The 16,663-nt window shown below is 41.3% G+C and overlaps 1 protein-coding gene across 1 annotated transcript; it reads right to left on the bottom strand.

Annotated features, from left to right (window-relative positions):
• Nucleotides 1-14,892: 14,892 nt before the first annotated feature.
• LOC140270688 (uncharacterized) lies at nucleotides 14,893-16,382 on the bottom strand. The gene is made up of 4 exons (XM_072365885.1): nucleotides 16,325-16,382; nucleotides 15,937-16,209; nucleotides 15,630-15,830; nucleotides 14,893-15,475 (listed from the first exon to the last, which is right to left on the bottom strand). The coding sequence occupies exons 1-4, from the start codon at nucleotides 16,380-16,382 to the stop codon at nucleotides 15,111-15,113; spliced, it is 897 nt and encodes a 298-aa protein (XP_072221986.1). The 3' UTR covers nucleotides 14,893-15,110.
• Between the last annotated feature and the right edge of the window lie 281 nt (nucleotides 16,383-16,663).

The raw sequence follows: 16,663 nt of genomic DNA, 5'->3' as shown, positions 1-16,663 counted from the left end.
GAGTTCTCTCGGGTACTCTGGCTTCCTCCCACCGTCCAAAAACATGCATGTTAGGTTTACTGGTGTCTCTGAAATTGTCCCTAGGAGTGAGTGTGAGCATGCATGGTTGTTTCTCTGTGTGGCCTGTGATGGACTGGCAACCTGTCCAAGGTGTACCCCGCCTCTTGACCCATGACCGCTGGGATAGGCTCCAGGCCCCCCGCGACCTGACCGACGGATTAAGCGGGTCTAGAAAATGGATGGGTCTGTGCTTTATTGTAATTTCTCTACAAATGAAAATGAAAAAATAAATATGGACTCAGGAATATACTCAGGAATATGACATATATGGACTGGAAGGGATGATCAAATATTTTCATTTGTGTTAAACAAGCAGTAAAACCACAAAATGTAGCGACTGCCGCATGTCTGCAGTGGGGTGATGGTGGTGGAGGGTTGCTCTTTAACCTACATTCAGAGACAAGATAAGAAGAGGCCATAGGAGGAGGTTTTTGTTCAGAACTGATGGATGCTTGATGCAGTGTGCCTCCCTGGCAGCACAAAAGTATGTTCCCGTGTGTTCGAGCGGATTTGGATCTACGATGGTTAGTAAACCATTTCTCTCATCTCCTCTCAAATCTCCAGTTAGTTTGAAATGTTTTCTGAATGACTGTTCCACACTGTCATTGCTGAACTGTCCATATCCATATCCAATGAGTTTCAGAGCCTTGTCTCCAGGTGTTTGCAGGTACCACAGCATCACTCTGTGGTCCTTCAGTCTGTGTTTGCAGTAAAGCTCAATGTTACCATCTGGCTTTCTGAGCACATCTGAGGGAAACTGTTGGACCTGAAGCTGCAGAGAAAAACCTGCAAGACAACAGACAAAACTCAGCTTTGGTTTTACATTCAAACAAAACAGAAACATTTATCTATTTTACCTGTGAGGAGACAGAAAATCAGAAATGGAATCATCTTTAGTCTTCGTCTGACGCAGATGAGATTCTAATGAGGATGAAGTCTCGTCTGCACATGAAACAGCCAGCAGAGGAAAGAGGAAATTATGTGGATGTCACATGACTGTGGAAGAAGCTGGCAGAAGGTAGCTTCATGACTTTATCTCACTTCACAGTGAATAAGTTCTTTACAACAAAGAAATCTTTCAGAGTTTCATGTCAGGAGGAAAACATTCCACCAGGAACATCACTGTCAACATGAATTTGTGCGTAATGACCGAGTTAAATAAAGGTTACAAGAATTAACCCTCTAAGACCCAGATATAGAAAAAAAATGGACCTCTCAGATATTGTTTTAGGAGGCCTCTGATGTAGAAATTAAGGAGTTTTCAGATTTTTTACATTTTAGTAAGTTTTTAGGGAAATGTTATAAATTTGCAATGTTGGGCATAGTAGGGAGCAGAACTGTCTGGAGGCACCTGCAGGCATTTCTCCCTGAATAAATTCAGCCACCGTCTGAGTTTCCAGAGTTTGTCCTTCTTTTCCATCTCTGACAGAGTGACTGTGTCCCATTCACACCTGTCCCATTCGCACCTGTCCCATTCGCACCTGTCCCATTCGCACCTGTCCCATTCCCACCTGTCCCATTCGCACCTGTCCCATTCCCACCTGTCCCATTCACACCTGTCCCATTCGCACCTGTCCCATTCGCACCTGTCCCATTCACACCTGTTGCTTTCACACCTGTCCCATTCCCACCTGTCCCATTCACACCTGTTGCTTTCACACCTGTCCCATTCGCACCTGTCCCATTCGCACCTGTCCCATTCCCACCTGTCCCATTCACACCTGTCCCATTCGCACCTGTCCCATTCGCACCTGTCCCATTCGCACCTGTCCCATTCACACCTGTTGCTTTCACACCTGTCCCATTCCCACCTGTCCCATTCGCACCTGTCCCATTCGCACCTGTCCCATTCCCACCTGTCCCATTCGCACCTGTCCCATTCCCACCTGTCCCATTCACACCTGTCCCATTCGCACCTGTCCCATTCGCACCTGTCCCATTCGCACCTGTCCCATTCGCACCTGTTGCTTTCACACCTGTCCCATTCCCACCTGTCCCATTCACACCTGTTGCTTTCACACCTGTCCCATTCGCACCTGTCCCATTCGCACCTGTCCCATTCACACCTGTCCCATTCGCACCTGTCCCATTCGCACCTGTCCCATTCCCACCTGTCCCATTCACACCTGTCCCATTCGCACCTGTCCCATTCGCACCTGTCCCATTCCCACCTGTCCCATTCGCACCTGTCCCATTCCCACCTGTCCCATTCACACCTGTCCCATTCGCACCTGTCCCATTCGCACCTGTCCCATTCGCACCTGTCCCATTCACACCTGTTGCTTTCACACCTGTCCCATTCCCACCTGTCCCATTCACACCTGTTGCTTTCACACCTGTCCCATTCGCACCTGTCCCATTCGCACCTGTCCCATTCACACCTGTCCCATTCGCACCTGTCCCATTCGCACCTGTCCCATTCCCACCTGTCCCATTCACACCTGTCCCATTCGCACCTGTCCCATTCGCACCTGTCCCATTCGCACCTGTCCCATTCACACCTGTTGCTTTCACACCTGTCCCATTCCCACCTGTCCCATTTGCACCTGTCCCATTCGCACCTGTCCCATTCACACCTGTTGCTTTCACACCTGTCCCATTCCCACCTGTCCCATTCGCACCTGTCCCATTCGCACCTGTCCCATTCGCACCTGTCCCATTCGCACCTGTCCCATTCCCACCTGTCCCATTCGCACCTGTCCCATTCGCACCTGTTGCTTTCACACCTGTCCCATTCCCACCTGTCCCATTCACACCTGTTGCTTTCACACCTGTCCCATTCGCACCTGTCCCATTCGCACCTGTCCCATTCGCACCTGTTGCATTCGTACCTGTCCCTGAACAATGCAACAGGCCTGTTTTTCTATCTCCTATTGCTACTAACTGCTGCTTAGGCAACACAGAAAAAGATCTCAGGATCATTTAGAAGTTAAAAAACAAAGAAAAAAACTATAAAGATACAGAGAGTTTCAAATGCTGCTATAGATGCTGGAGTTTCACACATCCCATACAATTTATTCATGTGTTTAATTATGGTCGACGCTAAACTAAGTAAAAAATTTAACAGAAAAGGACATCTAGCGCTTAATTCAATTCAATTCAATTAAATTCAATTTTATTTATATAGCGCCAGAATACAACAATTGTCATCTCAAGGCACTTAAGTAATATAGTCCAATTCAAGCCAATTGGAATTCAATTCATTGTAATCATAATCCAATTAATTCATATAGAGCCAATTAAAAAAAAAATAATATCCTAGCTAAGGAAACCAACAGATTGCACTGAAACTTGTCTTCAGTCCAATCTCCCGTCCTGAGCGTGCCTGTGGCGACTGTGGAAAGGAACGACTCCCTTTTAACAGGAAGAAACCTCTGGCAGAACCAGAACCAGGAAGAAACCTCTGGCAGTACCAGAACCAGGAAGAAACCTCTGGCAGAACCAGAACCAGGAAGAAACCTCTGGCAGAACCAGACTCAGGAAGGGTGGCCATCCGCCCCAACCAGCTGGGGTTTGAGAAGACAGAAAAGAGGGAAAAGAGGAGGGAAAAACACCATAACACCATTCAAAGGATACCTGTTGGAACAGGGAAACACAAGTTAATAACCACAATAATGTCACATGTACATAATATCATTTGAGAAATTAAACAGGGGGAAAAGAGAGCAAAGTGAGGAAAGGTGTGACAGATGAGGTCCCCCAGCAGTCTAAGCCTTTAGCAGCTTAACTATGGGATGTTTCAGGATTACCTGAGCCATCCCTAACTATAAGCTTTATCGAAAAGGAAAGTTTTAAGCCCAATCTTAAAAGTGGAAAGGGTGTCTGCTTCCCGGACATTTACTGGCAGCTTATTCTACAAGAGAGGGGCCTGATAACTGAAGGCTCTACCTCCCATTCTACTTTTAGGAACTCTGGGAACCACAAGTAAACCTGCAGTCTGAGAGCAAAGTGCTCTGTTAGGAAAATATCTTACAATGAGATCTTTAAGATATGATGGAGCTCGGTCATTAAGAGCTTTATATGTGAGGAGAAGAATCTTAATCTGTTAAAAGTGATGTTTTAAATTTGCAACCGTGGGTCTTACAGGGAAAATTCACCCACATAGTATTATAAGGGTGTTCTGCATCCATAGTGAATTCACTATGCGTGCATAGTTTTCCTGTTTCCTTATTGTTTTTAATCATTTTGATTTAATTTGAATTATTTTACTTCTCTTTATATTCTTTTATGCATTTTTAATGCTTCTTCCACTCCCGGCTGCAATGCTTTTATTTCATGTAAAGCACTTTGAATAGTTTTCTACATGAAATGCGCTATACAAATAAACTTGACTTATTATTCTGTATGTTTTTTGCTGTTTAACTACTTCCGCATACTGCAAATTAAACCATTTTTGTACAAAATGTTCAGCTCTCTCTGGACATGGCTCTATCTGTTTCTAGCTTTTATAGTTTTTAAAATAGAGGTTTTTTATTTCTGAGTTTACAATGCATTCCAATGAGATGGAATGTTCATGTGTAGAGTGAAGGCTCCAACTGACAGAGTGGAAGAATACAGAAAGATTCTGCAGAAGAAAAAGTTTTTACCATGTCACGGTTTCCAAACTCTTTAAGCCACAGAAATCATTTTAGCATTAAAATGTAGGACAATTTGTCCTTATCACAACGGGTTGGTTTGCTGTGGTGGAAGTTTGAGGACCCAGATGCAGATATAATTAAAACAAAACTTGATTTATTTAAAAAAAACAAAGCGCAGCTGAGCCGGAATACAATAAATCTAAACTGTGGAGAAACAAGCTAAACTTGACTATGGCTGTGAAAATACATGTGCCATCTGTCTTCATCAACCTTCATCAACCTTCTAGCTGTCTTCATCAAGCTCCAGGTCCTTTAAAAAATGCCTTTCAGGCCTTTTGAAACTACAGCAACTAACTTTCAAGCTAAATTTTCACTATTTTCAGCGTTTTAGCATGATCAGATAACAGCTTTGTCTAGTTCCATATTTTATTTAAACCCACTGATGTGCAGTTTTTGTAAAGTTCAGACAGGATTTTTATAATTTTGCTTTTCGTGTGAGCTTGTTGTGCAGCATTGATTATAAGAGAGACTTTGCTGTGTTCCCACTCAAATCTCCAGAGATGTTAAAATCCTCTTTATATAGCCCTTCCACAGGATATAGACTACATATAAAATTATATACAGAGGTGTGCTGATGTTAGTCAAGACACTGAGAGTCAAATGTCAAAATGACAATCAAAAAAAGGCTCAACTTAGATGAGTGAGGTTTAAAGAGGAAAAGGAAGTAATGTAGAAACACCATCACCGTGCAGCTGAAAATTGAGTTTTTTGGGAGGAGTTTTCTCTCTGAGTAACCGCTCATGTTTTGTATTTATGTCCGTTGTGACACTGCATTAATAGAAAACTCTCATAAAATGTGCATTTATGAGTTTTATTACACATATTGTATATATTATGTATTATTAAGCCTCTCTGCAAACAATGTAACAGATAGGAAGGTGTCACTGACTGAAAAATCGACACAAATTGAGGTTATTCATACTGCATGGCCTCCATGTAAAATACTGCCTGAGGAGGTTTAACTGCATTTATGACATGCTGTGCTGAAGATCAGCCTTTGCAGCTCCTGGTGCCAGAAAAGAGAATATGGTCAGTTTCTAAAGGCTCAACGGGTCTGCTATTATTGTTGATTTAGAGGGAGAGGAGGAGTTGACTTCATTTTGGGTTTGCTGCCTGGTTATATAAAGAGTAATGCTTGTTGAATTAAATACATATTAGGAATAAAGTGGGAAAATCAGGTGGAAACAATGTTATTCAAGTTAAGTCTGAAAGTGCATCAAACTAACCACAACAGCAGCTGCTCGGGAGCGTGTCTGAAAACCACTGATGATAGAATTATAGTTCAGTTTTTGTAACGTTCAGAGGGGATTTCTGTTAGCGTGCTTTGCTAGCTGCACAGTAGTAAACCGCACTGTGCTTTTGTTCTGGAGCTTCGATTGTAAGAAAGCCAGTCTTCACTGTATTGACGCTCAGATCTCCAGAGATATTAAAATTCTTTTCATATGGGTCTTCCATTTTTGGCTCTTTATAGTACAAATGTCCGATGAGTTTCATAGATGTGTCTTCAGGTGGTCGCTGGTACCAGAGCATCACCCTGTAGTCAGTTTTGTCATAGCTGCAAAGAATCTGCATTTTGTCACCAGGATTTTGGATGAGCTCAGAGGGAGACTGATGAACCTCAAGACCCAGACTAACACCTGGATATATCGAAATATAAAGAAAATGTAATTAAATTGTAACGGATTATAAACACAAATAAACTGCATCTACATTTAAGAAGACTGTTATGATAAAGTTCTTACCTGCCACACAAAAGAGGATGAGGATACACATCATTTTTACTTGTCAAAGTAATTCAGTTGCTCAAAGACCTTACATGACATGTAAATGGACAAACAAAATGCCCATAAGGTCAGTAGTTTAAACACTGAAAGTTTAATGACTGTGTGTTTGAACAATGACCTAAAGTATATATAATCCTAATCTGTTATCTGCCTGCAGGTTTTGTGAGCAAATCAGAGGGAGACTGATGCACTTCATAAGCCTAAAAGCAAAAAAGAAAAGTCAATCATTCATGCAGATGTTTGGCAGAGATAACGATGTCAAACTGACTTCCTGTCTGAATGAACACAGACCGCAGAGTAACTCTGATTGCTTCAGACTCTTCGTCAGTGTCCTCGTATCAAATCTCCACCAGCGCCGTCACATTTCATAGAGCTGCATTTTAAGAAGTTAAGCTTGAGCATTTCTTGAGCTTTAGTGCCCTCTACTGGACAGATGTAAAAGAGCAGATGTGGCTGCTAATTCACACCCAGTTTTGTCTGCAACCAGTTTTTGTTCAGCTCTTCCCACTCTTCACATCACTGTGCTTTCCAACAGCACAGAAATACACACCGCTGTCATCAGACTGCAGGTCTTTTACAGTAAGAGCCCCGCTCTGGGCGTTGTCTTTGATGGCTGAATATTTGCTTTGAGAGCTCCCTCCATAGTCTGGCTGCCCTCCTAAAGCTGTGAACACGATGACTCCTGGACGCTGCCTGTACCAGTACATCTGGGTGTGAGAAATGTCTTTGTTGTGGCTGCAGTTCATAGCTGCAGATTTGGACTCATAACTCCAGCTGACTGTGGGGTCCTGTGTTACATCCTGGCAGTGAACTGTGTGGAGAGAGCACAACATCAAAAAATATGAGCTTTCATTTTGAGAAAAAGTAAATAAATTACAGTGAAGAGATGTTTGTCATGTTTCACCATGTCCAGATTATCAGTGTTTTTGAGAAGTAACTTAGTTTGACATTAAAGCTGAATGCAAAACTACATTTATCTCAGTCGTAAATGAAAAAGATAGGAAGATAATTTGTTACATGGACCTGATGCAGGTTCATCTTGACATTATTTTGACAGATTTCTATATATTTCATTATGAAATAAAACAGTCAGTGTACCTTTAATCCACAGAGACCAGAGTAGAAATATGAGGAGAACTTTCATGATGATCCTGTTCACAGGAGAAGCTGCCAAGACACACTGAATGTCTGAGTGAGGCTGAATGCCGTGTTAATTCTCAGAAGGCTCCTCCTCTTTGAAAGGAAAAGAAAATCTGGTGATTAGAATGAGCTGATCATGATACAAAGGCCTACAAGCTGTAACACTCAGAGATCAAACAATGAGGAGATTTTTGTACTGAAGAGCAGAGATATTTAACCTGCAGCACAGAAGTAAACTGCGCTGCTGTTTGGGTCGAGTGTTTCAGCTCTCAGTGTGCAGGTCTGGCCTTTATCTGCACCTTCACATCCACCGCGGTGTCTCGTGGGGACTGATTAATCTGTCAGGAAAAGAGGAAACTTTTCCAGGTGGGCGGCCTCAAAGCGCTTCCTCCTTCTCTAAACATGGAAAACATGCCTCAGTACATAAATACTGCCACTTCATGAGAGGAATCCAACAACACAGACCTTCTAACACAGTTAGAAATAAAGCATTCCACTACATTCAGTCACTGACGTCATTCGTCTGATCATTTATTCAAGGGTTGTTAGTTTAGATCTTACAACAGTCATTTTTTTAAACTGTTGTCAGAACAACTGTTGTGAGTTTGATAACCACATCTTAATGATGTAGCACGTGGAATGTCATGTTGGACAGAAATGTGAAACACTTTCCTTCAATTCAGGTGTAAAAACTGTAAAATTGCTAAACGTCCAAGCCTTGAAAATTGTAACATGACGTGAAACTGTCACACATGCTCAAAAAAGCAGTGAAATTTACATGTAGACATCCGTGTTTTTATCCATGGCAGCTGCACATAATCTAAATTTAACGGCTTCTTTCAGGTGTGTTTTTGGCAGTTGTTGATATGTAAAGAACATTAATGGTTCTGAAGGACTGATCTAATCAGCGTTTATCAGCTGAATGTTCCCTTTTTCGGTGTGTTAGTAATACCATGACTTTTGGATTTCATGTTCTGGATTTTTTTGTTTGTTTTAATATTCATTCAGTTATTTTTGCTCTCTTTCCCTCCCTATTTGTTCCTGTTTTTGTGCTCTTCTGCTTGATCAGTGTGTGTCCTGAGTGCTGTTTGTGGATGTACTTTGATAACCTGCCATGCCGTGTCTTTGGTTTGTTGGTTTTTCTCTCAGATAAATCCGATCTCTCAGCTGATATTGGCCTTTTCTCCAGGGTTGCAGTACATTTCAGCTGGAGTCTGGAGGACTTCATCGCTGAGAGAAGAACCTGTTGAAAAGAATCTCTTTTTAAAGAAATGAAACTACATAGAAACACTTTGAGACAGAGACAGACATAGGATTGCAAATGAAAAGAGAGACCTATGAAATATTGTGGGGGATAAATAATGTGACCTTTGATTGAAATAAACAGTTCTCTGCAGCCCAATTTTCAGCAAAATAACTATAAACACAACCTCTGGAAGAGCAAATAAAACAACATTACCTGAAACTAGCATGACGTTAAAAGTCATGCAGAAGAAAACGAGTTTAGTGAATAATTTCAGCATCAGGACATTTGATGCCCCGTGTCTATGACAGCATAAACTGCAATGCTGAATGTTCTCTGAATCTGAAGAGAGCTCAGACAAACAAATCCCTCTTTTGGGTGAGTTGAGTAATTGTGCTTCCGCCCCTTCCGAATATTGAACCAATCAGCCAGCACTCCACTCCTCCTTCTGTGTTTAGCTGTGACTGTTGATCTGAGTGTAGCAGCTTTGTTATCTTACGAGATAAAGAGGAGGAAGGACCATGAATATTTAATGCTTTAAAGCAGAATTCACAGAGATGAACTTAAAGTGTAGATGATGATGGTTTTTTGCTAGAATTTCTGTCATTTAGTCAAAGAGTTCTTCTGTCTCAGTGATAGAAATCTAAATGCTGTGAGAAACAGTGAGAATGATGCATTGTGGTATTGTTTGTATGTTTGCTTGGCAATGAACAAATTGAGCTGATGATGTCACATGCAGTCCTGGCAAGCAACAGAGGTGAACTCTCTCTGTAGACAGCTTGGCTGGAAAGTCATAGCAAACAGTTCCACATCTGGGGTAAAGATACGGCCCTTGATAGTAAAATATCCAGAATAATACCTTCGGTTGTTAAAAAGCTCTGGACTTATTTGGGCTTTGTTAAGGTCAATATGCTTCTTCCACATGCAAAAACTTTCCTACTGGCACAGTAACTCATCACAATAGATGTTAAGAAGTATGAGCAGAAATCTTTCCTGCAACACACTTTTTAAACCAGCATGAAAATAGTTTTATAAAATCAGTGTTTTCATAGAAAAGAGCTCATGAAAACTCTCAAGAAGGTAAGAAGGGAAAGATATGACCAGAGCAATAAGTAACACACCTTTTCTATTTGTAACACACACATGCATCTAATGAACATATTTAATTACACAAAGTTCAAATATCGTGTATTCAAACTATTTGACAACATTTAAGTCAAAAACTATTCTCAGCTGCAAAATTTATGCAAAAATGTTATTAATTATGATGAAATTAGACAAAACTTTATTTTTGACAAGAAGTTTATATTTGAACGCTGCTTTGGTCAACATAATACAACTTATGTTAAAATATCTTATCTTTATAAGACAAAGGTCCAATATTGGTTAGAATGATTGTTGCAGGTGTGAGGGGGCTGTGAGCTGTAGTGATGCCATTGTTTGAAGAGGAGGATCAGTCATATGTGGTACTTTGCAGCCCAGAAGTACACTGCTCTGCTGTTCAAGTTGAGTCTCTCTCTTTATCTGCACTTCCCTCCATCTTCCCATCCGGTCCAGTTTACTGAATAAGGATAACCATCTTTATAGTACAAATATCCCAGGAAGAGCAGCTGTTTCTCTGACTGCTTGTACCAAAGGATTTGGTTATAGTTTGGAATGCTGTGTGAGCAGTAGATCTGGGCTGTTCCTCTTGATGTGCTGTAGATGTAGCCGGAGTCCGGTAGACTTGCTCACTGAAGGAAGAACCTGGTGGCCAAACAAAGCCAGAAATATGATTTGGTGTACAGTAACAGGCCATTGAATAAAAAACACGATAGAATGCAGTTACAGGTGAAATAGCAGAACTGTATAAAACTGTCTGAACACACAATAACATCATGAACTCCTGATGATTAAAAACGATATAGAAGCACACTGAAAATATTCATGACATTACCTGAAGCAGGAAACGTGAAACCCAAACAACAGTTTGTGTGTTATAGAAGAAAAATGATCATAATGTTGAGGTTTGCATGTCCATAACTGTATATGGTATGATTGTGTCCTCTTCTCTGTCTGAGGAAAAGATTAAATACAGAAGAAAGTAGAATTAGAAAAAGTGTTTGGTAGAAAGAGTTAACACAGCTGTGGGAGGATGTCAGCTGTGATACAGAGATAAAAAGATGGCGATGAGGAGGATTTTGTACTGAGGAGCAGTGATATGAAGCACTGTGGTAGCGAGCAGCACAGAAGTAAACTGCACTGCTGTTCAGGCTGAGTCCTTCAATTGTTAAAGTGCAGTTTTGGCCTGTTTTTGCACTTCCTTCCATCTTCACCTTCACTCCAGCTTCAGGATTACTGTTGTCCATGTACATGTATCCCAGGAGCTGTAGCTGTCTGTTTTCTGATCTCTTGTACCAGAGGATTTGGTTGTAGCTGGGAATACTGTGAGAGCAGCTGAATTTGGCTGCTTCTCCTGGATTTGCCAGAATATGAAATGGAGTCTGGTGGACTTGATCACTGAGAGAGGATCCTGTGGAGGAAGAGCAATACGGAATGTATTTCAATGGGAATTAAGTCATTCCTGTAATACGATAAAATGCAGGGAAAACAGCAGCAAAATTACTATTGTTTTGAATTATTTGTCATAAAAATTCTGATATTATTACCTGAAACCAGAGCAGTGTTGAAAATAAGTAATAATAGTATGGCATTCATGCTGTTCTGGTTGTTGTTTGGTCTGGTCATAAGTTTACTGTTGCTATGAGAAATCTTCTCAGAGTCTCAGCAGCTGAACTGATCTTTCCTTTGAGTAAAGCCTCTTGTCAGCAAAACGAACGTGTGCTCTGTGAGTGGGCGGAGTCACATTAGGTACAAAACCTCTCATCATATTTGTGCTGTAAGCTACTACTTCTCCTTATCAAAGAACAGACTACAGGTGCAAGGAGCTGGGAGCGGTAGGAGATGTTGAACAATGATGAGGAGGTTTTTGTACTGAGGAGCAGAGATATGAAGCACTGTGGTAACTAGCAGCACAGAAGTAAACTGCACTGCTGCTCAAACTCAGTCCTTTAACTGTTAAAGTGCATGTCTGGTCTTTGTTTGCACTTCCATCCAGTGTCACATTCAGTCCGCTCCCTGGAAGTCTGCTGTCTCCTGTCATGTGTCCCAGAAGCTGCATCTGATTGTTCTTTGTCTGTTTGTACCAGAGGATACGATTATAGCTTTGAATACTGTGTGAACAGCTGAATTCAACTGTTTCTCCTGGATTTTTGAAGGTGTGGGTTGGAACCTGGGTAATTTGGTCACTTAGAGAGGAACCTGTGGAAAAGACAAGAAAAACAGGCCACAATATATTAATGATGAGTCTTCATAAGTGAGAGAGCCAGGTTTAACTCTGGATTTAACTGGAAACTGTTCTGTCTTTAAGGATTGTGCAAGATAAATGCTTTTCTTCAAAAAGTCTGGCTGTAGAAGTCTAAAAATACTTTCCATTACTTTACCTGAAACCAGTATGAGATGCAAGGACATGATGCAGACAGTGAGGACCATCATTCTGTGTTCACGTCAGTTTGTTTCTACTTCTGTATCAATGAATGCTTCTGCAGAAAACCAAGGTGGGTGGTGTTACTGTGCCGCCCCCGCCCCTAGTCTTCTCAACATTACAACTGTCAGCTGAAACAAGTGTCATGAGGGTTGGTGAAACAGTTGTTCTGTGTGATGTGTAGTAGCACTGCACATCTTTGAGTCACTGTAAGAGCTTAAAGACATGCTGTCAGCTCATCAGAAGGAGCACTGACCTACAATATTAATGGTAACAAATAAAGAAGAGGGGATTTAACCTCACAAGATCAAACATGAAACAACAAATCTCTATAAACTTGAGTTCATTGGTGTAACAGAGAACGTAAGTTCCCACCTTGTTGGACATGAAGTATGTCTCTTCCATGTGTATCCTCAGTACAGAGGTTTCCTGTGAGATCTGTTTTTGTGGACCTGTGCTCTGTGAGAAACGTTCATGTCATGTGACGTTAAATTCATGATTGATGCCAGCAGCATAAAGCTGTCTGTCCCTCCATGGTGAGCTTTCTGTTGAGTCCTGGGGACCATTATTCACACATGCACTAAGCTCTCAACTCACAACATCTGACACGCAGGTATCCAGAGCCCATACTTCTACTGAGCAAATAATCACAGATATTCAATCAATTTTCTGGAAGAATGAAGATAAGATGTAAAAGTCATGTTAATGAAACCTTTTGAAAGTAACTGCTGATCATAAATGAACCAAATAAAAAACTTTCACAGACTAAATTTTAGTTGGACAGAGAGAAGACCATCATATCTACTGTTTGTTATTCCTTCACTTCCAATTAAACTCATTTCTGCATGTTTTTAAAGCCCACGAAATTTTTCATGATGAACTTTAAAACATTTTGTGTCTCATTGGGTTTCCTGACACTGAGTCAAAAAGAAATCCAACACTACAGGATGTGTTGGGGAACACTGCCCCCTGCTGGATTAAATAAGACTCCAGCTCTCTGATCACTCGTTCAATCGTGGTTTACTTGTTGCTCATGTTGTTATCAGCAGGTGAATGATTGTTACTGCCTGCAGCAGAGGAGGTTTTTGTTGTAGCTGGAGGTTTCATGCAGCACTGTGCATCACTGGCAGCACAGAAATATACTGCGCTGTCCACAGACTGTCTCAGCTTTGGAATAACAAGAGAAGACAGACTGCGGCCATCACCGGTCACATTATAGGAGTTTTTGAATAAATCTTCAACAGCTAGAGAAGAATAGAGAGCGTAACCAATCAGAGCCATATCAGTTTTCTCAGGAGACTGTTTGTACCACTGGATCATATTGAAATTGGTGTTTGAATGGCTGCAGTTTATCTGGATCTCTTGTCCATGTCCTCTGATCACAGCAGTGGGAGTCTGTTGAGCGCTGTTTTTTGAGAGATCTGCAGGATGAAAAAGAGAGCAAAAAGATTTAGAGCTGAGAATAGATTTTACTTGGGATGATTCCTTATGATTTGATTGAATGTTACCTGTTAAACAGAACGGCAGAGCTGCTAAATGTATGAGGAGCCTGATCATGATCCCAGAGCAGAGAAAAACTAAATGATAATGAGAAGTGCAAACTGAACAGAGCTGCCTGGATGTAAAGCAGGAGGAGGGATCAACACATGGGCGTCACATTTGATCAGTGGATCTGTACAGTATCCTGCTGTGTGGGTTAACACAGGAAGAGGAGGCTTTAATGATGAGATCTTTCTTTATTTGCTGCCATTAACTGTGGTTAGATGCAGGTGTCTCTTCTTCTGTGTGTTTATGTGGTGAATTAAAGTTACTGGATGATTGTTTTAACATTAAAACATTTAGAATGCTCTTTTCAGGAAATGTGTTTGACATGCAGAACATGTTTATTTGACTCTTTAAACTTGATGTTTTGCATGCTTTCTGTCCTCCTATTCATTAATTTATCATGACAGAAAATTAAACATTTTGTAAGAGAATTTTCTCCATTTCATCATTCGGGTGTTGGCAATAAACATGAATACAGGAACTCAGCGAGTACCTGGTCACTGTTGATACGGGCACATCTTAAAGTTACTGCCACTATTATCATGTGTTTGCAGTCCACCTGAACAGACTGACCCCTCCACCAGCAAGCAGGAGGTCTGATGGGATCCATAACTCCAACATGGAGCCAAAGCATAAAAAAAACGGTTTTAGGTGGTTTACAGCTTTTTTTTTTTTTTAAAAAGATTAGTTTTCAAATCTGTGTTACACCATCAGTAACACAGAGCAGAAAATGTTCTTTTGATCTGTTCAGCAGACATATCACTGTTCCACTGAGGAGGCATAAAAAGCCACTTGTCTCTAACATATTTTTAATTGCTGTCACAAAGCAAGAAACAGCTGTGAAGAGAACTTTGGATTTGGTGCTTGGACCTTTGTCTTCCAGGTGGGGATCACTACACTGAGCAGTTCAACGAGATATTTCTACTCTTATTTCCATACAATTGTCAATTCCAGTAAACAGTACAGAAAAGGTAAATCTATATGAGGGCAGTCAGAAATGGCAGTGATGAAAAGAAGGAGAAAAATGACATATTTGATCTGTAGAGTTTAATGAGAGACTGAGCTCTGTGTTAAAAATACATCGTGTTTGAAATATATCAAAGTATAAATGTTGAAAATATACTCTACATGTCGTGTGCCCCCCCCTTCAGGAACTGAAACACAGTGATGTCTTTGGTTCACTGTGACACCAGCAGCTGGGTTTTTGTGCAGCTCTTTAAGTCACCTGCATCACTGTGTTGACTCACAGCACAGAAATACACTCCGCTGTCTTGAGGCTGCAGCTTCTTTACTGTCAGAGATCCAGTCTGAGCATCCTTCTTCTCTGCTGGAAATTTGTCCTCACTGAAGCCGCTTTCATATTTATGTGGAGGAGATGTAGAGGTGAAAACTATCTGCCTCATTCCCTCCCCTGGCAGCTGTTGGTACCAGTACATCTGGAAGTAAGAAGCATCCTTTGTGTGGCTGCAGTTCATCGTGGCAGACTGACCCTCGTTCTTCCACAGCAGAAGAGTCTGGGTCACATCCCTCCCGTCAGTTAGACCTGCAGGAGTCAAAAGTCACATTGTGTTACAGAAGCTCCAACAGCTCCTGTAAATGCAAATTAAAGAGAACAACATGGAATTATGGTTATGAATTAAAAGAGAAGAGAACTTCTTCTCCTTTCAGTCCTCAGCATCATCATGTCCATAAAGTACCTCCAATACAGAGCAGAGCTGCAGAGAGTTTGATCAGAGCAGCTGTGATCATTATTGTGTTGTGAGAAGACTGAACTTTGAGACCACAGTCACTGTCAGTGTGTGTGATGGGAGCTCTGACATCACAGCACGGATATGAAGACTTGCATATGGGAGTGTCACATGACTGTGAGACATTGTGTGGTTGTACTTGAGGTCCCCCTACAGTAGAGCAGATAAATACAGATGGGAACAGTGTGCAGAGGTTTTTGTTCAGCGTTCACATGTGTTGGATCACTGTGTTCACTCACAGCACAGAAATACCAGCCTGTATCTGCTGGCTGCAGATTCTTTACTGTGAATGTTCCGCTCTCAGCTTCAGTCTTGGTGGCTGAGAATTTGTCTGGGCTGAATTCTCCAAAGTCATGTTTGACTGTAGTTGAGAACACAATTAGTTTCATAGTTTCTCCAGGCAGCTGTCTGTACCAGTACATCTGGTTATAGCCAGCACCCTTTGTGTGGTTACAGTGTATTGTTGCATTTTCACCCTGCTTCTCCCACAGTTTGGGAGTCTGGTAGACATCACTTCCATCAACATGACCTGTGAGTACAACAGTGAAAGTTACCAGAAATGAACATCTTAATAGTTGACGGTTTCAGAAATATTTTCATCTTGTAACTGCTGAATACAATCTGCTGATATACCAGTACTTTACCTTGTATCCAGAGTACAAGCACCAACAAGCTGAGGAGACCCTGTCTGATAGTGGTCATGTTGTAAAACTAAGAGTCTCAGTTATCTTTAAGTGCAGTTACAGAGATATGAAGAGATGCAGGTAGGTGTGTCACTTTAAGGTGTGACGGTCTCTGATCCTGTGAACCAACAGGAGGAAACATTTGTTATGTGGGATGAGCTTAACTGAAGTGAACACAGCAGTAAAAAACAGGAAGATTAGACTGTTTGTGAAGCATGAATCAGCTGATGGAGAAATTCCACCATGTGATCCGTTCTGATATTGACATTCACACTTGTAACACTTTGAAATATTGGTATT

Source organism: Leuresthes tenuis, unplaced genomic scaffold, assembly GCF_036924035.1.
Source record: "Leuresthes tenuis unplaced genomic scaffold, fLeuTen1.0.hap1 SCAF_15, whole genome shotgun sequence".
NCBI lineage: Eukaryota > Metazoa > Chordata > Actinopteri > Atheriniformes > Atherinopsidae > Leuresthes > Leuresthes tenuis.
Note: the sequence above shows the minus strand (reverse complement) of the source record. Positions and strands in the feature narration are given on the sequence as shown.

Coding starts and splice junctions, on each gene's coding strand:
- LOC140270688 (XM_072365885.1), bottom strand. CDS start 16,382: ATGACCACTATCAGACAGGGTCTCCTCAGCTTGTTGGTGCTTGTACTC. Junction 15,831..15,936: donor TCTGCAGCCAGCAGATACAG/GCTGGTATTTCT, acceptor GCTCTACTGTAG/GGGGACCTCAAGTACAACCA. Junction 15,476..15,629: donor AGCTCTGCTCTGTATTGGAG/GTACTTTATGGA, acceptor TGACTCCTGCAG/GTCTAACTGACGGGAGGGAT.